The sequence below is a fragment of the Phyllostomus hastatus genome, unplaced genomic scaffold (assembly GCF_019186645.2).
Source record: "Phyllostomus hastatus isolate PE091 unplaced genomic scaffold, TTU_PhHast_1.1 phas_scaffold_1066, whole genome shotgun sequence".
NCBI lineage: Eukaryota > Metazoa > Chordata > Mammalia > Chiroptera > Phyllostomidae > Phyllostomus > Phyllostomus hastatus.
The window spans coordinates 29087613-29111550 of NW_025334004.1; the positions used below are offsets into that span (position 1 = coordinate 29087613).

The 23938-nt window shown below is 57.6% G+C and overlaps 1 protein-coding gene across 1 annotated transcript in view; it reads left to right on the forward strand.

Moving 5' to 3' along the window:
- Positions 1-23654, forward strand: part of BTBD16 (BTB domain containing 16) — a 35836-nt gene extending 12182 nt beyond the window's left edge. Inside the window, exons 7-14 of the mRNA XM_045854526.1 lie at positions 640-770; positions 7729-7848; positions 16558-16649; positions 17459-17541; positions 19456-19533; positions 20658-20756; positions 22323-22511; positions 23583-23654. Coding sequence (XP_045710482.1) covers positions 640-770; positions 7729-7848; positions 16558-16649; positions 17459-17541; positions 19456-19533; positions 20658-20756; positions 22323-22511; positions 23583-23654 — 864 coding nt within the window. The remainder of the gene's footprint in view (positions 1-639; positions 771-7728; positions 7849-16557; positions 16650-17458; positions 17542-19455; positions 19534-20657; positions 20757-22322; positions 22512-23582) is intronic.
- Positions 23655-23938: the final 284 nt, after the last annotated feature.

A 23938-nucleotide genomic window follows, 5' to 3' on the forward strand; every position in this document is an offset into this window, starting at 1 on the left:
CGGCCAGAATGTCCGGCTCACGCGCAATCAGCCTGTGCGGTGCCCTGCCTCTGGGAATGTCGAGAACGCCCACTTTGTCAAAGATAACTCGTGGTCCTTTCCTTTGCTCCCTCCCTAACCAGCCAGCCCCGCGGTGGGGGGCGCCTCTGCACGTCTGTCAGCATCGTCCAGGTGCTCTTCGGCGGGGGAAGGACCAGAGTCCCCAACGCATGCAACACACACTCAGCCCTGCCCAGGGCCCTGGTCCCCGAGGCCTCTGCCACTTTCTCCGGGCGTTCCTTTCTGGGTATGCACTTAGCACTCCACCTGGGGTGGGCCCCGGCGGCCGTCGCCACTGACCGGTCCAGAGAGTTCAGTGGTGAGCCCTGGGGTCAGACCGCCGGGGTTTCCACCCGACTCTGCGCTTACGCAGGTGACCACGGGCAAGAGCAGGAATCTTGGAGCCTCCATTTCTCTCTCCATCAGTAAAATAGGGATAATCGTGAACCGACCTCACAGTTGACCTACTTTGAAGAGAAAGTCTGAGCATGTCTGGGACCTGACACTCCCGGGAGCGCACGTGCAGCCTCATCACTGTCCAGCAGAGGGCGCTGAGAGTTCAGGGATTCCTTTACCTACTGGCTTTCCTTGCCTTCTCAGTACAAGGAAGAGCCGCTCATCGCGGCCTGTGAGAAGTGGCTGGAAATGAACTTGGTCCCCCAGATGGGGAGGCAGATCCACCTCCGGAAAATCCCCAAGAACCTGCTCCAGAAAGTGCTGATGTCTCCCAGGTCAGAGCTGGTTCCGGGGTGTGTGCACACATGTGTGTGCACATGTGTGCATGTATGTGTAATGCGTGCCTGCAGATGTGCCTGGCCAGGCGGGACTGGAGTTGGGAAGGGAGATGCTGCAGCAGTGGCAGCACCCACACCCCTGCCGGACCTAGTCCGTGGGCCACACCCCCTGCGCCCCAAACTTCTCGCCCTCCTGGCCAGCCAGTGGGGGTGCTGAATGTGGGGTACTGTGCATGGGGAGGGGAGGGCATCCCCTTCATGCTGTTCACCAAGGTAAGCACCCTCTGGGTGCCCACTATCTTGCTACCCACCTGGTAACTCATCATGCCAATTGCCTAAGGAATTTTTTTTAATCCTGCCAATGTTAACATATATTCATTGTGGGCAATTTGGAAAACAGGGAGAAGCAGAAACAGGAAAATAAAAGCTCACCCCCTAAATCAGTTTCTCTCCTCAGACCTGGCTCCTCTCCTGAGCAGCTCTGGACCCAGAGAGCTACCTGCACGGCCTCTCTGACAATTTAGGCTAAAACCCAACTCCCGGTGCCCCGGCCCCCAGCCGCCGCCCCTTCCGGACACCACTGCCCCTCCCGCCCCACGAGCCGTGAGTCCTGCTTCAGACCCAGCCCGTCACCATGGGCCTCGCTCCCAGGTACCCGCAGCCGGAGGCCAAGCCTCCAGGGTCTCAGCTGGACCCCGCAGGGACCTTCACCTCGGGGTCTTGCATCTGCTCCTGACCGCCTTCCGATCCTGTCTCCGGCCAAGAGCCACTGACCCTCCGCATCTGGGGCCCCCTCGGCATCTCACAGGCCACTCAGCAGCCATGGGGGGGGCCTTCCCGACACCCGCTCCCCCCGGCTCCTTGAATGTGCCCCTCCCACCTGAAATGCCCCCCCCCAAACTGGCTCCTCACCCCCCAACTAATTCATGGGAACCTCCCCCAGGACCTAGCCTCTCGGGTCATTACCACGGTTTTACGACATAAATAGCACCGTGGTGGCCGTAAATTAAATTCCTAGAAGGGAACTCACTCAGTTAAAAGGAATTTCTGTTTGTTTTTATTGGTATTCCTAAAACACTTTATTTGAAAATAATTTCAAACAAATAAAAGTTACAGGAATAGTACAGAGACTATCTGTACGCCTGTAGCCCTGTCCAATTTCGGCCCTGTGCGCCCACCCACGCATCTCTTCGTGAGCCCCCTGAGGGCAAGTAGCGTGCACCACGCACGACGCACCATGCATGACGCACGACGCACGACGCACCACCCACCACGCTTCCTCACCCCTCAACACCCCTGTGTCCGTGTTCTAGTAACGAGGATGTTGTAAAACACCATCCCGAGGCAGCGAGCAGCTTCGGGAAGCTGGACGTCGGAGTAATGCCCCCCCACCCCGACCCGGAGCTGTTCTCTCCGGCACGGCTTGTCCCTCTGGCGCGGCTCGACTCGAGGTTCACGCACCGCCCTTGCCTGCCCATGCCACGCCGGGGCTCGTTAAAAGATGTTTTGATACCCGCTGGCAAGTTACCGAGTTTGCATTCCCTTCGGGTGGATTTCAAAAGTGAGGACTCAGTTCTGCCAGAGACACGAGTGGCAGAGCGGGAAGTCAGGGTTTGCTCGTGCTCCCGCGGCAGGAAGCACCCGGATTTCTGACGTTAGAGGTGGACTGAGTCCATGCTTCGAACTCACCAGGGAGCTTGCAGTGCGCAGAGGGACGAGGTTGGGAGAACAGCGTTCCGGCGTTGAGGGAACCCTGAAGATGTCAGGACCTGGGGTCCCAGGAGCAGCCCCAGGCCACCGGGTAGACTCCCTGGGGCCAGTCCCCCCTGCCCCCCTCCACCCCCACCGCCCCCACCTCGGCTTTCCCCGAGAGGGCACTCTCCCGCCCCCTAGGGGAGCAGAGCTTATGCAACGGGCGAGGAGAAGATAAACAGAGCACCCCTTGGACTTTTGGGAACACTGCCCTGCCCTTGGAAAGATTCAGCTGCCCCGCCTTGGTAGCCTTAAACCAAAAAAGGGAGAAAAAAAAGGGCTGACCACAACCAGGACATGAGCGATGGTCCAGGCACCAGAAAACACGTGCCCGGCAGGAAAAGAAATCAAGGACATGACGTGTCGGGTGTCTGGACTCTCGAGTGTGGGGAGCATGACTGATGCGGGGCGGGGGGGGCGGGGGGAGGACTGGGTGTCGCTCCTCTGGTCCCCCCCTCAGGAGCCGTCTGCACTGGCCGTCCGGGCTCTCCTGGCACAGGGAGGGGGCAGCGCTGCATGGATCGGGCACATTGCCCGCCAAGTGCCTGCGTGGCCAGGCCAACGGCTCCCTGACTCACATCTTCCAGAGTAAACTCTCCTCGCCCCGTTGATGTCCAGGGGCCACCTGCTTTAAAGCTGGAGGGGGGGAGGGTGCAGAAAGAGGGGGCTTGGGCCACATCTGGGGACAGTGTGAGAAATTTACCCAGGCCCAGGCTCCACGGATAGCACATTATTTAGAACAAAGTTTTGGGAGCGTTCACTTTTGTTGACTATTTTGGGGTGCCCCTTTCCATCCCCACAGCCCAGGGCAGGGGGCAGAGTTGTTGTCCATGAAAGAAGGGGAATGATCACAGGCCGGGCTGGGCTCCTGCCTGGCTCCCAGGTCCCGGCCCCCACCCTGCTCACCGCACCGTCATCTCATCTGTTACAGGGGCCAGGGCTTCCCAGCAACCAACTCAGCCGGGACCGGGGCGGCCTGGGAAGTCAGGTGGCTTTGGACTGGCTGGGCAGGGAGGCCACCCTCCCCCGGGGCAGGGATGGCTCGCCCTGCAGCCCAGGTCCCGGCTGCAGCCGTGGTGTCTGGGCTAGAGGACACCACCACCTGTTGGAACAGCATCCATCTCTCCGCTGACGCATCCGCTTCTGGGCCACTCCCCTGCTCCTTCCGAAGTCCCTTTGACCTCATCTTCCTCTGGGTGTTGCTTCCCAACTTGTAAATGACCTGGGGTCACACACACGGTTTCCCTGACCTCCTGGCCCTCGGGTTTCTGGTTAACGTTCACCCTAGAGGTCACCACTGGGTTATGCTGTTCTCACTCTAACGTGACCAAAACAATTGCAAGGCCTGATTTTCTGGAAGCAGAGGTCCTTGTTGACCTAAGAGGGTAGAGAACCTATCTGGCCTCTGCCCACGAAAGGCTGCCCTGTAGCCGGGGGCGGGGGGGGGGGGGGCCACGTCCCTCCTGGTGGCCACCTCTCCCTGACTTCCTGCCTATGATGCAAGGAGTCTTCAGGGCTCAGGGATTCCCTAGGAGAAGCCGCCCTTCTCCTCCAGGGATGCCTGTCCCACAGCGGGTCCACTAGCGTCTGGAGCCCGCCTCGGCCTCCCTCCCCAGGGTAACGGTTCCTGAAGCTACTGCTTCTCTGGTTAGTGACAATACCCTCCAGTTACTGAGCGCTTGTGGTACGCAGGGCCCTTGAGAGGGCTATCGGGTCTAGCTCCCACAGCAGCCCAGAGAGGGGCCGTGTGACACACGCTTTGCCCGTGCGATGGCGACGACCATGGGAAAGGAAGGACCGGCCCGAGGCCCTTCGGCATGGCAGCTGGGACTGGAGTCCAGGTCTGAGCGGCCTCAAAACCCGTGGCCGCGGTCAGCCCGCTGGGCAGCTGCACTCCGGCCTCCCTTTCACCTGACTGAGGGTCAGGATCAATAAGGAGACTGACGTTCATATTTTTTTTTATTGGAAAAAGAAATTCACAAAGGTGGGAGGGTACTACAAAAGCCAAAGGGACCCACCTCCCAAATGGACAAAGGGTGACATGTGTTGTAAGCTGGAAAATGGAGAACTACCAAGGAAGCCGGAGTCGCCTACTGACCTTCCAGCCCTCCCCCCCACCCCCCCTCCCTCCCTCCCTCCCTCCGCTGCTGTGGACCCGTGCGGACCCAGTCCGTGAGGTTATACCCTCACTGCACGCACGTGCGTGCGTAAATACTGGGTCGTATTGTTTCGCAAAGGTTTGAACTTCAAATAAATGCTCTCGTCGTGACCTTGACGTTCTGCTACTCACGTCCTCTGCTAACATCACGTGCTGTGTTCTCTCCACGGCGGTACTTACAGAGCTAATTAGCCTTGTTAATTAATCGTGGTCCAGGGTTCCGCTGAATCAACAGACAGGATTTTTTTTTCATTCCCTTCCTAACAGCCCTTTGTTTTATGGTGTTTGGCTTCGGTATTTTTCCCTGCAACCATCCAGGCTGCTGTGAGCATCCTGGCTCATATTTTTTTTGTTCTTGGCTTTCTCTGAGGTCTATATTCAAAAGGAGGCCTTTGTTATTTATATACAGTTTTCTCAAAAAAAAAATAGAGGACAAACAGTGTCTTGTTAAAAGCATTTTTTTTCCTTGTAAAGAACAAGAAAAGAACACCCCGCCCCAGCCCCAGCCCCAGCCCCAGCCCCAGCCCCAGCCCCAGCCTCACTGCTCTGAGGGGAGCATTAGCAAAGGCCCCAGGAGCAGCCTGGGGTGTGGGCGGGGCGGCACCTTCCGGAGGGAAGGTGGGGCTCTGGGTGAATTGTCTTGATTAGGGTTAACGAAACTCTGCTTGGAAGTCCTCCTGTGTGGTGATTTCCTGCAGAACTGCTACATTAGGGTCCTGATACTCAGCCTAAAGGCAGGGAGAGAGCTTTATTTCAACATTTACCCTCCATCTCAAAAACAAAACCAGGGTGAAAAATAAAGTTCATGGAGCTCTCGTGACCCCGCCCCCCCCATGTGGCTGCTGCCCTTTTGGTAAGGTCTCAGAGAACCCCCTGGGCCTGGGGATCTGGAGCACGGGTTCTGCCCCAGAGTCACGTTGCTCGCCACCCAGTGGTGGCAGAGTCCTGGCAGAGTTCTCCGTGGGGACATCACACCAGGTGGCTCTACGACATCCCCCCGCTGCCTCGCCGTCATGGCCCAGACAGTGACAAATGTGTCCTGTCTGGCCAGGGGCAAAGCTCAAGCATCTGTAGGTGGCTTAGAAACAAATAAGAGAGAAGAGACCATTCTCCTGTGTCCAGAAATAGCGTGAGAGGTGGGTGGGTGATATTTCCACTGCCCTTTAGAGCCACGCTCTGGCTGGGGCTCCACCCACCCTGACCGTAAGCGGTGGGTGAAGAGGCTGTGATGTATTTTGAAGCCAGGGGACCAGCTCCATGGCCAGAGACGGAAAATTCCAGCGGGCTGGAGAACCCCTGCAGAGGCTGTTCGGGCAGCTGTCCGGGAATCGTCCTTACTTACGTTACAGAGCTGGCGTGTGAAGGCAGCAGCGTCTCTCCGGCACTTGTCTCCGGAGGGGGCCGCAGGCTGCCGCAGCCCCAGCGTGGGCCCTGCAGCCAGGACCCAGCCCTGCTCCCTGTGACTCAGAGCTGCCGTTCGCCGAGCGCGTTACCATGAGCCGGGCACCGTGCTAAGCAATCAGCATGTGTGGGGACGGCTCAGTAACAGTCCCCAGAGATGTCCCCATCCCAGCCCTTGGCACCTGTGAATATGTTAGTTTGCAGAGCAAAGGGGAATTCAGCTTGCAGGTGAAACTAAGGTTCCTACGTGGATGATATCAGAAGGGGGTGCGATCCTGGATTGTCACGTGGCCCAAGGCCATCACAAGGCTCCTTAAGTGTGGAAGAGGGAGGCGGCAGAGTCGGAACCAGGGAGCGGTTGGAGGGTGCCCTGCTGCGGGCTTGAAGATGGGGGGAGGGGCCGCAAGCCAAGGAGCGCGGTGGCCTCTCAAAGCCGGAACAGACCAGGACGTGATCCTCAGTGGGAGCCTCTAGTGGCACCAAGCTCTGTACGACCCACTTCGCCCCTCCGACCTCCCGCCTGTGAGACAATGAACATGTGCATTACGAAGCCGCAAGGGGTGTGGCAGCTCGTTTCAGCAACAGTGGGCTTCATACGATGTGTCCCTTCGTGTCGCCTGTACCTCTATCCTCTGGGCAGCCGCGTCACCGTGCTCTCACAGACGGGAGAGTTGAGGCTGCAGGGCCGCTGAACCGCCCTCGGGAGGGTCCACAGGCAGTTTGGGGCAGAACCGAGCCACGCCCCGGTCTGACCCTGGAATCCGTGACTTCGAACAAGCTATTTGTGTTTCAGTCCTCAGTCAGGGCCGGGACTAGAATGTGACAAGAGACACATTCGCCTCGGGTGCAAATCTAGGGGCGGGCACCAGTCTGTCATCCAGATTGCTTTAGTGCAACATTTCAAAATAAAAATGTGAAAAACCATGATGAACACACTACGACAATTTTAAATAAATGGGCAATTTCAACTTCCGCATCTGTAAAAGTCAGGACTCTCCCAACTTTGTGGGATTGTTGTGTGGATTTAAATAAAAGAAGAGCCCTGGCTGGTGTGGCTCGGTGGATTGAGTGCCAGCCTGTGAACCAAAGGGTCGTGGGTTTGAGTCCCCGTCCGGGCACATGCCTGGGTTGCAGGCTAGGTCCCCAGTAGGGGGCACATGAGAGGCAAGCATATATTGATGTTTCTCTCCCTCTCTTTCTCCCTCCCCTCCCCTCTCTTCCAAAATAAGCAAATAAGATCTTTTTAAAAATATTTTCAAAATAAAAACATGGCTGACAAATAAATAAATAAACCAATAAAACATGGGGGACACTGGCTCGTGACACGATTACACGATGGCCATTGTTTGGGGGCAGCACAGCGGGCGGATGAAAGAGCAGGCCCCAGCACCAGGTGGCCGCGGTTCAAGTCCCAGCTCGCCATTTACCGGCCCCGTGACCCTAAGCAGGGCACTGCGTGGGGCTCTGTCTGAAGCCACCTGCACACTCGGGGGGGGGGGGGGGATGGGGTGCTGCCTCCTTCCTAAACTCCCTGTTTACTCTTCGTTGTCTTGCACACAGAGTGGGGTTCTTCTGTTTTCGTTTTTGTCTTTGTCTTTTTTTTTCTATTCCTACAATGTCCTCTCAACCTCTTATTTTGCCCAGGCTGTTTACGCTTAGTGAGCTTCACCTTCTGAAAACGCTGCTCCTGTGGGTCTACCTGCACCTGAACCACAGGACTCGGGCCATCCCGGAGTACGAGGCCATGCTGACGTTCTTTCACAGGTAACGTGTCACCTTGTGTTGGTTGGCGACGTGTACGGACACGGTTTTTTTTTGCTCATAATATCGGGGAGAAAGCATCAGCGATGCTGTTTTTCATGGCGTCATTCAGAGTGCACAGAATGCGGTTTTCTTTATGGAGCCTGAGATTATGGGATGCCTTTGGCCCACTAGAGTCCTTGAAAACGTGGAGGATGTGTAGGTGTTGGCATGTCGAGACCATCCTGCGCTTCTGAGAACGTGTTCTGTGTCCAGTAAAAGACACACTGCAGAAGGTAGTCCTCCTACCTGTGTGGTGTGCAGGTGCATGATCACGCTCCCCTGACCTTGAAAACTTCCTATCTCAAACGTACCTAAATCCGACCCAGTCATTCTCAGTGACATCTCGCTACAGGGCGTACACATGCTGAACTTTCTGGACAAATGAAAAAATATTTGAACATGCACAGGTTTCACAGAATTAAGCAGTTTCTTCTGCTCTGCAAAGGTATCGATGCTAAAAGGCATACGCCTCAACACTTAACTGAAAAATAACAATTGCCGAATAATAATGAGCGCTGGGATGCTTGCTGAATGCAGTAATCCTGACAAGCAGCTACTTGGAATCTCGTTTAATCCGCATGAGACGCAGGGGCTGGCTCCATTATTCCCATTTTCCAGTAGAGATGAACTCTCTTATCCGAAGTCCCACGCCTGAGAGGGGTGGAGCCTGACTTGCACGCAGACCCACGGAGTCCCACGGGACTTCGCTGCCCATTCCCAGCCCAGCAGCTGGTATACTCCCTGGTCCCGGCCTCGCTGTTCAGCCCAGCTCCCTGGGCACGGTGCTCAGAAAGACCCCGAGGCTGCCTCTGGGCTCAATGTGTGTGGTGCTTTGCGGTGCTTTCCTCCCCCTCGCCGTGTCCCCCTTCGCCTGTGAGTGGCGCCTGCTGTGGCAGCCCGAGGCCAGGGACCAGGGTAGGATGAGTGTGGAAGCGATAGTTTATGGGATCCATCTGGTTTCTGTGTTCAGCCTCTGTTAAAACTGCGTGACATAGGCTCACGTCCTCCAAGCTGCCCTTGGACTGCAGGGACCCTGCAGCCAAAGACAGTCCCCCGGTGGCCCTCGGCAGATCTGCCCCAGACAGGAAGTCATTGGTGGCATGACCCTCAGGGTCGGGTCCAGGACCCTGCACCCCGCACCCGTAGCCCCAGCCGCGGGGCCTCCCAGCAGGAGGAGGCCTGGTTGGGGGAGTCAGGAGGCTCCGTTTCTCCCGCTCCCGTGGGCTCGGTGGATAAACACGCCTTCCGCGTGCACGTCGTCGGCCTGTCGACCTGTTTAAGCCAAGTTGCGTCTGCATTGTGCTGCAGCACTGAAGTCTTTGCTGGAACATCCGTGCGCCGCGTCAGCGACGGAGCCCGCTTTCTCTGTCTCGTTATTTGGAGAAAGCAGTGTTCAGTGCCAAAGTGATAAGTACTTCGCTTAGTTTCTATATAATTTGCTTTGAACCCCAATGTTTTCATCCCTCCCTCCCCCCTACACTTTAAATAGCTCAAGAGACACTTTTTCCTATGAGTCACGCACACCAGGAAAGTTGCTGTTTGGCTCCGGATTCGGTCTCCTACTGGAAACGTCTGGGAACCAGGAGATAGGAAATGAGCGAGAATGGGGGTGATTCATTGGGGGTTCTGTGTTTAGTGGGAGAGAAACAAGTGGGGATGAGGGAGCGAAGGCTGGTGGGCCCCCCCCACCTCCAGTGAAAGTGGGGTGTCCTCAGACATGTTGTCGGGTTGCAGTCTCAGGGCCTTCTCTCCCACACAGGTGTGTCTCACCATCACGGCTTCCCTGTTCCTCTTGGATCTACGTTAATTCCATTTTGCCCCAAACCCCATCGCTCCTCACGGCACTTCCCTAAGCCCCCAGTTTTGCACAGCTTTCCTGGGTGGAGACCACTCGCAAGCTTCCAAATCACCCCAACCTAAGCAGTTCCGACAGCATCTTCCACCAGGGCCCACGTTCAATGACTGAAGCGCAGGAGTGAACCCTGACGGCCTGTGAACCTCCCCGGCTGCCCTGCTCCCTCTTCTCTCCCTCCGGCAAGCCCTGTGTGCCCCCAGGACAAACATGGGGCAGCCTAGGCCTCCGACACCGCCCCCTGTGGTGGTCCAGGCCCACTCCCAGCTGGGAGCACCACGTGGCCCAGTTCTAGTGCCACGGGCGGTCCTCCTCCCACCCTGGCTCACTGGTCTACCCAGAACGGTGGGACCCATGAGGTCCACCTGTCAGTGGCCTCCACCGTGCAAACCACGTCCCTGAGTCCCCCGGCTCCTGAGCCTAGGGAACGGCATCGCCGCCCCCGCTCACCCCGCCCAGGGCTCTGCCTCCTGTCCTCAGCCTGCCTGCCCATGAACCTCGTGCATCTCTGTGCGTGTGTCTGTCCTGCCCGCCCAGGTGCACCGTGAGCAGCTTCAAGGAAGCTTGCCCGGCACTGGGCGCGACACCTAATAGCAAACTAAATGAGGCTCCATGGAACGTCTTCATGCAGCCTAGTTCCCCTCAGGGAAGCGGGTCTTACCCTGCTGACGCGAACTTCGGAGCACGCCGTGTCTGGAGCGCCACGAAGTGATGGGGCTCGCGGACAGACGCCCATTGTTGTGGATGGGCGGTCCGGTGCGCCAGACTGGGGCGGGCTCGAAGGCGCTCGCTAGGCTCGGGGAGAAGCAACGTCTCGGCAGGTTGTTGACACCTACACCTGCCCGGACATGGAAGCAGGCCGTGGTGGCACCCATGCTCCAAGTCTGCCATCCCTTCCTGAGGCTCCCCGGGGCTGGCCGGAGGCAGCGCAGGGCCCTGGAGCTGCTGGCCCAACGCGGCTGGTGGGGGCCCGAGGGCTCAGGCGGCGAGAAGCCACCTCACCTCCAGCCTGTGGGAACTCACAGTCAGCCGGGGCCAGAAGTGGGTCAGCAGGGGAGGCGATCGACACAGTTCAGTGAAGCCCAAGGGGTCGGCTAATCCGTGACCACTAAGAGGGACATGCCAGGAGCATCTCCGCATGGGGCAGAGAGCGGATCTCCTGGGGGACGGTACACAGGCTTGGGAAGGAGCAGCGAGAAAGTTGACTATTTGGGCCCAAGTGTAACAGTTGCATCTGCTGAGGAAACCATTTCAATGGCGGAGTGAGGTATAAGCTAAAGCCCGGGTTGGGGAGGAGCAGCCGGAGTGGGCATTTGGAGGCCTCACCAACAGGGGAACTTCCCAGCGGAACTGGACTCACATGGTGTGGGGGCTGGGGGACAAGCTGCGTGAATGTTAGTGAACGAGGCCCAGTGGCCCACAGGACAGAGGCGGCTGCTGCTGCTGCGGGTCCAGCCCGGGCCAGCCCCGCACCTGCAGAGGGTAGACAGCCACAACTGAGGAAAACGAATCAGGGGCCCCTTTTCCCCGCCGTCTTAGCAGCGTCCGGAGGGCAGGCTGTCGGGGTGACTGGATCTGCGTGGTCTCCCTCTCCCACTGCACCCTGCAGCAGATCCCAGCCTCTCCTGCCCTCTTGTTTTCTTTACTGATTTTTCCGATCTTTCGTGTATCCCACACACATTCATTGCGCACGGACTGCATGCTGGGGACCCTGATGGAGAGTCGAAGCCGTGGTTTCTCTCCCTGGCCAGGTGCTCGGGGATCTCTTCAGGCTTGTTTTTACTGCTGCCCAAGTGCCTCCAGAGAGGAAAGAGACAGACTCACACTCACACACACACACACACACACACACACACACGCACACACCCCACCCCTCGGCACCCACAGCCTGTGTTCCTGGCAATGGTTACTTTAGAAAAACAAAAACACTGTCCAGAATAAAATGTAACATTTCCTAGTAGGGAAAACAAACAAACAAAAAAGCCATATGCAACGCTGTCGCCTTCCTCCGAGGAGGCCTAGTCATCGCTGCATCCCGCTCGGCGGCCCGGGAAGTCCAGGAAAGCTGCACAAACTCACCGGTTGGAGAAGAGCCAGAGGCAGGCAAATTGTTCACTTTTTAAAAGTACACTTTTTTTTATTAGATGACTTTACTTTTATTTTATTTTTTTAAAGATTTTATTTATTTCTTTTCAGAGGGGGGCAGGGAGGGAAACAGAGAGGGGGAGAAACGACGATTGGTTGCCTCTCGCACGTCCCTGGCTGGGGACCTGGCCCACAACCCAGGCATGTGCCCGGACTGGGAATGAACCAGCAACCTTTCAGTTCACAGGCCGGCGCTCAGTCCACTGAGCCACAGCAGCCAGGGTAAGAGTACGTTTTGTTTTTTAAATTTATTTATTTTTAGAGAGGGAAGGGAGGGAGAAAGAGAGAGAGAGAGAGAAACATCAATGTGTGGTTGCTGGGGGCCATGGCCTGCAACCCAGGCATGTGTCCTGACTGGGAATCGAACTTGCGACACTTTGGTTCCCAGCCCACACTCAATCCACTGAGCTATGCCAGCCAGGGCAGGAGTATGTTTTCAATCAAAGTATCAAGCAGACACAGAGCAGTGCACAAGCTGACAGTGGATGAGTCCCACGAAGCGCCCTCATCTGCCTCAGCAGCACCTAGGCCACGGAACAGGACTCGACCAGCTGCCTAACTAGCGGCCCCACCGCAGTCACCACCCCTCCCACACTTCCTTTCACTTCCAGGTCGCAGGGGTGAGGGCAAGCCATTCACACACCAGCTGTTCTTATCCTTAGTCCACGTATTAGTCCCTCACTGGGTCCCTCTCAGCCTCGGCAGAGGTGGGCTCCAGCCACGGACGTGCGACCCCACTGGAAGGAGGCCGGCTTCTGCACAATCCCCACTGCCCGATGGACGCTCCTGACCTCTGCTGCTGGGCCGCCCCTTCCCGTGCCCTGTCTGATCCGGCCCCCACGGAACTGGCCAAGCACTCCTCCAGGAAGCCTCCCAGGGTCTCAGCTGCACACCGAATGGTCCCCTCCCCTGAGCCTCGCTTTGCCGAGAGGACAGGAGCTGGCTGTGCGGGCACGCACCAGCTGGGCCAACCCCCCCCACTCTCCCCCGCCCCCGTGCACCGTGAGAGGGCAGCTGCCCTGGCGCCACAGCCCGCTGCCATCTCGAGGGACGCGCTCCATGACACAGCGGGCCAAGGACGGGCAGAGGTCGTGTGTCTCTTGTGATTAATGAACAGCATTCGCAGAGTCACCCGTGAGTCACGGCCGGCCGTGAGGACCATTACCTTGTTCTCTCCTCAAATCGCCCCACCCCCCAAGCCCCGCCCACCTCCATCCTTCCGGTCCCTACGAACCTGACGGCTCCGGGGACTTCAGAGAAGCGGAGTTGTGCAGTATTTATCTTTGTGTGTCTGGCTCACTTCGAGCAGCATCATGTCCTCGAGGTTCACCCAGGTCGTGGCGTGTGTCCGAATTCGGAAATGCGTGCAGACGGTCGCTGACTCGCGACGGTCTGACTCGGGATTTTCCACGTCGCGTAGGGTACCACTGGCGTGCGTCCAGGAGACACCATGCTTTGAATTTGAAAGCCGATCTTTCCCCCGGCCAGTGACCTGCGGTGCGGGGCTCTCCTGGGACGCCGGGCAGCGGCAGGGAGATGCTTTTGCCCGGCGGTAGCTTCGTGTCCGTGTCCTGAGCACGTTCAGGGCGGGCTGGGCGACGCTCGGGTGTTCCGTAGGCTGAGTGTATTAAATGCGTTTTTGACGTATGGCATCTTCCACGTGCGATGGGTTTATCGGCATGTAAGTCAAGGGGAAGCTGTACGATATTTTAACACTAACGGTTGAAGGGCTGGGGTCCTGGGGGCTCTGAGTTAGGGACTGAGCAGAACCAGTAAAGGCTCCAACAGAGAACAGGATGGGTTGGGGGGAGAGGGTGGCTAAGAGCTGCTCTAAGCAGGGAGACCTGCCCCAGCCACTGCCTTTCAGGAAGTCTGTCCTTCCAAGAGGGTTCTGTCCCCAGGGCCTTGAGGACAGGACAAAAACCCTTTTGACCCCAGAGCCAGCCTGAGTGTGCCTGTCGGTGCCCAGGCCTTGCAAACTGTCCTCCCTAAAGGGGTCACACCCCTCAGGTTTGTCGACGCACATCAGGAGGCAGAGACCACGGCCTGACGTTTGCCCCGGAAGAGTCCGGGCCCAACCCCGAGGTCTCTGCGCAGACCACGCTCGGTGCCAGGGGGCTGTCCATGCCAGACAGTCCCACGACAGCTGCGTGGAGAGGTCGCCGACAGAGCAGCCAGCCTCCTCCCACTTCCTGTGACATCGGAGGGACGCAATGACTCGTCACTGATGTAGCGGCTGTCTCCGCACCCAGACAGCTGGGAGGAGTCAGTTTGGGGGCAAACGTGCTGGGCCGGACCTGGGAGACATGGGTAGAGTCCCGGCTCTGTAACCACCGGCCCTGCTGGGCCCCCTGGGCAGGGAGACGCGGGTCGGCTCACCGGGCCGGGTGCTCTGAGATCTGAGAAAATGCGGAGCTGAGGCCTCCGCTGTCTCCTCTTGAGATGGCCCACGGCTCTTGGGCCGGTTAGAGGGTGACGCTCATAGTGGATGCCACCAAGAACAGTCCTGCGCAGCCTGGGTCTAGGTCATTTCCCTGGGACCAGGGGACAGTGGCGGTGACCCTGGCACTGAGGGGTCACCGGGTATCAGTGGCTGTGCCAAGCCCCTCACAAGCCCTGTCACCTGAGGCCTCCCAACGCCACCCGGGAGGCACCTGTGGCTAAAGCCCCCACTCGACAGAGAAGGAGGCTGGAGCTCAGGGAGGCTCGGTCCCGTGACTGACGGCCAGCGGGCTCGGGACCCTGACCTGGTCTCACTCCAGGGCCCAAGCTCAGGGACCTGGGTGGGCGGTGGATGAGCTGACCTGTGACCTCACCCAATCAGCCACCATCAATGCCACTTCCCTGTGACCCAACAGAGTCATGAAGTCCAATCGCCTTTCTCAACACAGCTCTTCCCGAACCCTCTGGGAGAGAACGTCTGTCCAGAGGGGTCCTCGCTGATGGTCCGGGGGGCCTGAGCGCCTCACACGGGGGCATGGGGACCTCGGCTCCCTCCCAGGCCTCCAGCAGCCTCCCCCCAAAGCTGCAGAGCTGGGGCTTCTGCGGAGGAGGGGAGACGCTGTCCTTCTGACTCTCCGTTTCCGCCTGGGGTGAGACTGTGTTTGACCTGCAGCTCCAGCAAGCACTCCCTTGTCAGGGCAGCGCCAGGCCACGGGGGCCATTGCCGAGGGCACGGGCTCACTCCCCGGAGCGCTCGGCTAGGCCGGGGGCTGCGCCAGCTCGGCCCCTTCTTCCCTCCTGGGCACCTCTGCCCACCCTGGGTGCCACTTGGCTTGTTCCTCCATTAATGGTGACAGAGAGCCTGGGAAGGAGGCATGCCCAGGTCAGGGACAGGAGGAGGATGAGGGTCATTTATCCAGCTAGGCGATCTGTCTTCTCAGGGCACGGCCCCCACCAGCCCAGCTCCACCCGCCCTGGGGGACAGGGGGCCGGTTCCAGGACCAACAGCTCTGCACTCCCGGAGGGACTGGCCTTCCTTTACTTATGCCTGGTCCACCCACCCCCCAGAGACAGGCGCCCAGGGGATTCTGATAAATGATCATTGCCCCTAATCCATGCATTCTTCTGCGCATGCCTCTCCTCTCCACGGCTCCTCGGCACCCCTAACCCTCCCTCCTGGGGGCCACCGGCACAGAGAGGAGTTGGAGAGGCCCAGGAATTCCAAGACGACATGAAAACGGATGGTCCCGGGGGCAGGTTGGCAGCACCTTTGGGTGGAGGCGGGACGCCGGGCCAGCGATGCGTTCAGTCTGGCCGGGACAAGGTGTGGTTTGGCCATCACTCCTGATTCATGGAAAAATAATCCAAAAGGGCCTCGGCTGGTCTCCTGCAGGGCCTGCCGTGAGGAAAGGGCTGTGCGTGCCCGAAGGCACTTGGAAAACATAACCCCCTGTCCCCATGTGTGAAAAGTGGCCATGTGATGAAGCATGTTGTTTCACAGCCAGAGTGGTGGGTGTGTGTCTGTGTGTCTGTGTGTCTGTGCGTCCGTGTCTCCCCGAGGGCAGTCTGGTCCTCTCAACCCGGCCTGACCTCCAGCCAAGGGGCGGGAACAAGCTGGAACGCGGTATTCACACCAATGGTCCCAGAAGCGACCATGAAACCAGCTGCGGAAACCGGTCACCTCTCATCCGACCTTTTCCCTTTTGCATTCCATCTGGAAATGCTTTGGAAGTCCCTAAACTGGCCACTTATTCAAAGGGCACCAATGGGTAGAGGAGGCGTCCGAAGTCCCAAGTTCAAGTCCTGGCGCGGCCGTTGTTTTTCATCTGTCAAGGGGGAGCCTAGGATACCCGCCCTCCCTGTCTGCCCCCTGGGAAGCTGGAGAGACTCAAGTGAGAAAACGTATCTCAGAACCCTCTACAGAGTAACGTGTGCTCCCTTCTGTCATGTAACGAGTATTTCCTGGGCACCTGCTATGCGCAAGGCTCAGTAGTAGACAGAGAGGGGAATGTAACCATTTGTCGCATTACAGTCTGCGGGGCCAGCCTTCGCAGAGGTTATCCCCGCCCCTTCTTGCTTCCGTACCCCTCCCCCACCCAAGGAGACCCACGCCTCCCCTGCCCCTGGCTGGTGAAACCGCTAGTGTCTTGGAAGGGGCTGTTGCTAGCCCTAGCTCGCCCCAGAGGGTGGTTTTCTGAAGGCCTTTTCTTCCTCTCTGTGCCCCTGCCAAGCCTCTCCAAGAAGAGTTGCTTTCTGGACCAGGAGGAGGAGCGTAGCTTGATCCCCCTCTTCCTTTCCCTGCGCCTACACGGCATCACCGAAGGTAAGCCTCGGCCGGGGGGGGTGTGTCCGCGGAAGGCAGTGGGGGGCCCGCCCCACCAGATGTCCCCAGCGGTATCCACTGAGCTCTCGCCTGGTCACTTCTGAGCTGTGTGACGCGTTAGGAGAGCCTCTGTCTGCTCTCGGTTTATTGCTCTGAAAGTGGCTGTGAGCTGAGCTCCCGTGGAGTATGACAATGGGTCGTGAAGGCACACGGCTGGCAAAGGCCACGTCACTGCCCCCTTCCCTGGGCCCTGCCTGCCTCCTGGAGCGGCCGCCCCTTTAAAAGGTGGCTCGTTGCGTGGGTCGGGAGAAAATTCTGGAGCTGTGCTCCAGACTCCAGCTCCCCAAACCTCACACTCTGGGCCCAGGGGAAGACAGCCGGGACTTGGAAAGAGGAGGGAAACTGGGGAGTGGGTTTCAGGCTGGCCCAAGGGCCACCCACTGAGACCTTTGTGCCTGAAAGGACATTTGGAACTTGTCCAGGTGTGCAGATCAAGTGGGCGGCTCCAAACCCCAGGGGTGGGGGGTGGGGCCCAGGCCGTTTTGTCCCCGTCACTCTGAGACTCTCTGAAGATACTGGATAATGTCAGGTCTCAGCCCCACCTCCTCCAACAGGATTGCTGGGGGCGAAGGGGGGGTGCTCTATAATGTCCCATTTGGGTCCCGCACACCTTACGATTTCCCGGGAGCCCTGGGAAGGACCTCCAACCCTCAGCTCCCGACTCCCTCCTTCTTCTCTCTGTACATGGGACTTTTGGGATTCTCTTACGAATAAATCCAGAAAAATGTTCCTTCTGTGTTCCTTCCAAGGCAAGGATCTGGATATGTTAAGGCGCATTAACTTCTTCCCCGAGCTCTGGCTGCTCCAGGTCACCGCCAACCATTACCACGCCGTGAGTTGCCAGCTCAGCAAGAAAACAGTTACTGACATGTATTGCCTTTCTGACTTTGCCTTCTCTGGAGATATGTTTTGCACTTGAAATCTCTGGGCCTTTGAGGTCGGGCTATCCGGCTTCTCCGCCAGGGGACGCAGGGGGAGCCAAGCCCGGGGAGGGTTGGAGGGAGGGGGCCTTGGAACCCAGGTGCTCCGGGGATCTGTCCGGTTGACCGGGACCGTTAGACGGGGTGGAGGAGCGCCAGCCGCACTGCCCTCGAAACAGAGTCCCCAGCAGACACAAATGTCACATGTGCTTCTTACGGAAATGTTTCCAAATGCAGAGAAATTGAATGACAGAAAGCACATACCAAGTACCTACCCTCAGACCCTCACCCAAAGACAACCACTGCCAACATCTTATTGCATGTGATTGCATTTCACCTTTTTAAAACAATTTTTTAAAAGATTTTATTTATTTATTTTTTAAAGAGGGAAGGGAGGGAGAAAGAGAGAGAGAAACATCAATGTGCAGTTGCTGGGGTCCATGGCCTGCCACCCAGGCATGTGCCCTGACTGGGAATCGAACCTGCGATGCTTTGGTTCGCAGCCCACGTTCAATCCATTGAGCTACGCCAGCCAGGGCTCACCCTTTTTTTTTTTAAAAAACACAAATAAATGGACTCATGAACACGATCTTTAATGGCTACAAACTCTTCCACTGAGAGGATATTCTGTTACCAACGCTACTTTGCCATTTCTTTATCATGGAAAATGTATGGTGTTTCTAATTACTAGGTAGCTATTCTAAATGACAGTATGGTGAATATATTTGCACATAATGGTTTATTTTACTCTACTCCGAGTTATTTTCTTATAGGAGATTCTCAAGAGTGGAAAATACTGGCCCCAGAAGGAATGTGCATTTTTGTCCTTGATTCATAGTAGCAAATTTGGGACCACAGGACTCTCTTCCCCGCGGTCATTGATGAAAGTGCCTCCCTTTGTATGTGCTCAGCAATGCACGGCATGTCTCTCTCAGTTCCCTTCGGGGAACTTCCCCGACTGAGAAGCGAACAATGGCATCTCGTTTTTTTAATGGGCATTTCCTTGCTCACTGGGGAATGTTACTATTTTTCCACGTGGCATTTCACCCTGGGTGGATTGTCCATGCACATGGTGGCACTTCCTATGTGTTTCCAGTCTTGCATTTTTAGGAATGAAGTAGGGCAGTGTGTGGGTTCTGAAGACGGATGAGTCACCACTTAAAATTCGGTTCAGCTCAACAAATACCTATTGTCGTGTGCAAAGCGCAGAACTCCGTGGCCCCTGCACAGCAGATGAGGGCTCCACGGGACCACGTGTCTCCGAGACCCGATTCAGAGCTGCGCTTTGACGCAGCGGGGGAAGGGAGAGGAGGGAGGGGAGGGGAGGGGTGGGGCCATGGAGGGAGGACGATCCCCAGGGCTGGACACCTCCGGAAGTCCCCCACCGCCCTCTTCATGTCCGTCTGACCCTGCCCAGCTCCTTCCTTTTACCCCCTGCTGCCAGTGTCACGCTCCTGAGTCCACCCCGTCCCACCCCGGCCGGCCTGCAGGTGGAGCTGGCTCTGTGGGGCCATCTTTGCTCTCGACCTTAGGGCTGTGACCATTCCCTGCCTCGTGATCAGGCTACTTACAGACACACGGTGTCTCCCCAGTGAGGCTTCTCGGGCCGTTTTCTGGTTGTGGTCTTTGCATTCTCTGAAAGCAGTGAGCCCGGCCCCCGACCCCGAGCAGGTCTCCTGCCGCCACTGGGGCCTGGGGCAACGGCCGGCTGTGGGATCGGGGCGGCACCCTTTCGAGCACAGTGGGGTGGTGAGGGTCCGCGAGCGCTGGTGAGGATGGTGGCGGCGGGTCAGGCGGCCGGTGAGCTGCGCGTGTTTCCTTCCTAGGTGGAAAGTGGGGGCGACATGTTTCCCGCGAAAGACTTCGACACCCAGGCCGTGAGATTCGGGCTGCTCTTCAGCCAGGTACTGACCGCGGGCCCTGAGTAAGGGGAGAGCCGCCCCCTCCTGTGCTGGCTTAAGCACCTCTCTGAGCATCACCTCTCACCTCCGGTAGGAAGGCCAGGGCCGAAGAGGAAGTTACAGGTGCCTCTCCTGCGGGCTTCCCACCCCCCAGGAAATAAAATTCTCAAGACAGGGGCCTGGGAGAGGCCATTCAGTAACCCGATGTGTGTGTGCATCCGAAATATCCCCACGGGGCGGCCCACAGCCCTGGTTTTCAGGGAGCGGGAGTCTCCATTCTAAAACCGGGAAAGGCCTGGGCAGGCTGGTGTGAGTGGGGCGGCTGTCTTCTCCCCTCCACACACACAGATGCCAACAGCTCCCCGAGAGAAACACCCCCACCCCGAGCCTCGGTTTAGGGTTACGGGGGTGAGCCCTTCTGAGCCACCTCTTTGACGGTCCCTGGAATCAAAGTAACAGCGGGTTGGGAGGCTCGGGGGCAGGGCGCCTGGTCGCTCAGCCAGCAGGGCAGTGTCCAGGCCAGAGCCCGTGCTCCGGACGGCTTCTGATACACATGGCCCGCCACGCAGCTGCTGCTCTCCTCCAAGTTCTTTAACGCCGCCTCGTGCTCCAGGGACTCGGGGCCCTGAGACTATGGTCAGAGACTCTGCCCTGGGTCAGGCCCGGGTGGGCTGGGTCCAGCCCCTTACTTGCAGAGACCTGCCCACCTGCACGGGCTGCAAACACACGGGCTGGGACACCTTGCAATGCCCTGAGTGGGAGGTGTCCCTCAGGCAGGCTCATCAAGATGGAGCTAAATGCTTCTTTGGAAGGTCTGCAAGTCGTGTAGGGCAAGTGACAGGTCATCAGTGCTGTCCTGTAGGACCTGTGAAGTCACCGCAGTGTGCCTTGTCTGTGCTTCCCACGCTCGGATGGCTATTGTGGTTTTTTTTATTGTGTTTTTTCCATGACCATTTATCCCCTCATGCCCTTCTCCCCCCACCCTCCTGGCTACTGTGTTTTACGTCAGTTTTCAAATCAGTCACTTTAGTTGTTGCAGCTAGAACTTGTTTCGCTCTAGCCCCTTGCCCTTGAATGCCGACGGGGTTTTTTTTTTCCATTGCTTTGTTGTTTCTTTCCCAATGTAGGAATGCACGAACTATTCAAAAATGATCGCTATGTACGGATTCTTCTTTGAGATAAAGGGAATCAGAAACGATGCTACATCTTACAGTTTTTACATGCAGGTAAGGAGGCCGGAGCACTGGGGTGGCGCGTGTTGGCAGCCGCCCTGCGGGTTCAGGGTCAGGTCACACTGGAGCAGTGAGAATGGACCAGTCGCTGTTGAGCCTGGAGCTAGTCCCTCTGGCAGATGTGACATCACTTGCTTTCTGCAGCAGCCTTGGGAGGCCGCTGCCTAGGCCCACTGCACAGGCGAAGGTCTCGTGACTCAGTGTCTCCGTGTTCACGCGGCTTCTCCCGGCAAAGCCGGGGTTCGAGTCTCCTCTGACGCCACCCTTGGGGCTCAGCTCATCCTCGGTTCCCACACAATGGGTGGGCGATGCCTTACAGGTGGTCGTTCCTCTGCGGAGATAACAGAGGAACAGAGGGGCCCAAGGGGGAGAGGGAATGGTCTCATGTCGAGTGACAAAGCCGGGCAGGGCACGGGGCACCAGGAGAAGACAGTAGGGCGAATGGCTTTGCCTGGGGGCCGGGACCCTTGTGGGACGTTCGGGAGAGGCAGGAGAGCACTGGGTTTAAGAGCAATGAGTCTCGTCCTGGCTGGTGTAGCTCAGTGGATTGAGCACGGGCTGCAAACCAAAGTGTCGCAGGTTCGATTCCCAGTCAGGGTACGTGCCTGGGTTGCATGCCACGGCCCCCAGCAACCGCACATTGATGTTTCTCTCTCTCTCTCTCTCTCTCTCTCTCTCTCTCTCTTTCTCCCTCCCTTCTCTCTCTAAAAATAAATAAATAAAATCTTTTTTAAAATCTTAAAAAAAAATAATAATAATAATTTGTAAAAAAAAAAATAGAGCAGTAAGTCTCAAGTCAAAAGCCTGGCGAGCCATGAGACCTTGTCGAGCCCATGAACTTACCTCAGTGGGCTGCTGGGAGTGTTAATGCATTAGTTTGTGCAAAGGGCTTAGGACAGGGCCTGACACACAAAGCCTGCTGTGATGATGACAATGACGATGACAACTATGGTAAAGGACCACTCTGTCCCACTTCAACAACTTGAGAAACCATATTTTATTCACCTTTTTTCCTGTCACCGCCGATCACAGTGCCTGGGACATAGCGGAGGTAGGTTCGTCCAGTGCATGGGTGAATGAGTAAATGCATGAGTGAAGAGACCTGAACTTTAGTCCCAGCATCGCCACTACCTCATCACATGCCCTGGAGTCCTGTCTCTGCCTCGGATCAGTTCTTGGTCCCCAGGGACTCAGGGATTTCCCTCCCTACACTGTGGCTTTCACTGGTGGGAAGAGGTGGATTGTATAACAACACCAGTCGACATGCTCCTATGAATACTACATTGGTTCTGAAATCCTGGCAAAGTGGTGAGAAGACCTTCCAATCCAACAGGCTCGACTCCACGGCGTTGCTCTGGATCGGCCGAACCCCGGCCCACTGGCCAGCGGTTTGCGGGTGACTCAACAGCAGCCGGGCTCAGGAAACGGGATTCTGGGCAGATGCCCTGGAGCGCTCCGCACACATCGTGCAGGAGGGTCCTCGTGCCAGAAGCCAGGTGTCGCTGACTCCAGGTCACCCCGTATCAGCCCACCTAAGGCGCTCGATCTCCCTCCTTGCAGAGGGTGAGGCACACGGACACGGGATTCCCCTCCTCGGCCTGCGAGTATGGGCTCATTAGCCTGAGGGCGGAGCGCTTGGTCAAGTACGAGATCCGAGCCCAGGCCCTGGTGGACAGCCGGTGGCAGGAGTTCAGCACCAGCCCGATCGTGCAGAAGTTCCGGTTCACCGGGCGCACCTGCAAAAGCCAAGTGAGTCCTGGTCTTGTCTCTTCTCTTCCGCTTCATTTCTGCTCTTTCTTGCCTACACCCTGTTTCGGGGGGCTACTCACCAGCTTCACATCTCATGGGACCTACAGGAAAAGCTTGCTCTGTTTCTTAAGGATTATCACAGCTTCGAATAGTGCTAAATGGAAATCTCCTAGAATGGGAAGCTGGGGATACGGAAAAATGTAACCCAAATCACACTGCCTGACGGAGGTCACGCCAGATCCATTACAGAAATGTCGAAGGGTGTTTTCCTGGAGGAGGGGAGGCTTGGTGGAGTGTATTTGCCCCCTCCACCTCCGCTCTTGGCTGGATATCACCTGTCACTTTGGCTGAAACCCACGGCCCGGCCCACCTGCCTCCACGGGCCACGCCAGCATCCAGGCGGATTTGGTACCCGGCCTGGCTCCTGAGGGCGGCCATTCAGAAACTGCCCAAGAGTCTGTCTGTAGTCCTAGAAGGAGCTCGGGGTTGTGAGTCCTGGGGGGCCGGGGGGGGGGGCCTCCCATGCTGCCCTTATGACGGATGGGTCTTGGCCTTCAACTGGAGAGTGAAATTCTCAGTCTGGCTATCATCAGAGTCGCCCGGCCCTTTGCCAAGTCCGCAGGGCTGCGTGCCACCCAGGCGACACCAGGTATTTCATGGTGGCGCCCAGGTATCAGCATCTTTCACAGCTTCCCCAGTTATTCTCTATGACGTTAGAAATCCGAGGAGTCCTGTCCTTTGCGGAGGTGGGAGCGGGCAAGGCCCGGATGCTGGAATTCTGCAAGGGCCGTTCCCCTGGGCCTGAAGGGGTCATTGTCCTGCCCAGGGGGGTGGCCGTCCAGGAGCACTTACTTGTGCAAATTCACCAAGCGGTCCCCTTAACACCTGTTCTGAAGTCACACTTACATTTCTTTAAAGTTTATCTTAAGGGCTTTGTCTCGGTGACCCTCGTGTGCAGCCGGAGCTGAGGGCGAGCACCCTGCACACCTGTCAGGGCCCCCTCTCCCGCCGTCGGGGGCCACTGGTGTTCGTGTGAAAGCCCCAGGCGCTCTGTTTTACTTCCTCTTCCAGGTCTTGAAAGTCCAAACCGTGGGCAGCCCGCTCTACGTAAGTTTTTCGTTCACCTTCCCAGTGTCTTGCTGATTTTGACAATTTCCAGAAGAATCGGCGGGATCTGTTTTCCTTCCCCCAGTCTGCATGCGAGACAATAAAGTGACGCGAAGGGACCGACTCCAGGGTGCGGCTGACTTTCCCAGTGAGCGAGGGCTCGGGGAACTCCAGCCCGTCAGCTCAGTCTTGTCCAGACTAAGCCACGGGGTGGTTTATAGCCGACAGAAACGTGTGGCTCCCCGTGCCAGAGCCTGCGAGTCCGAGTCTGAGCCCGCGATGCTGGCAGACTCTGAGCGGTGTCTGGGGAGGGCCCGCCC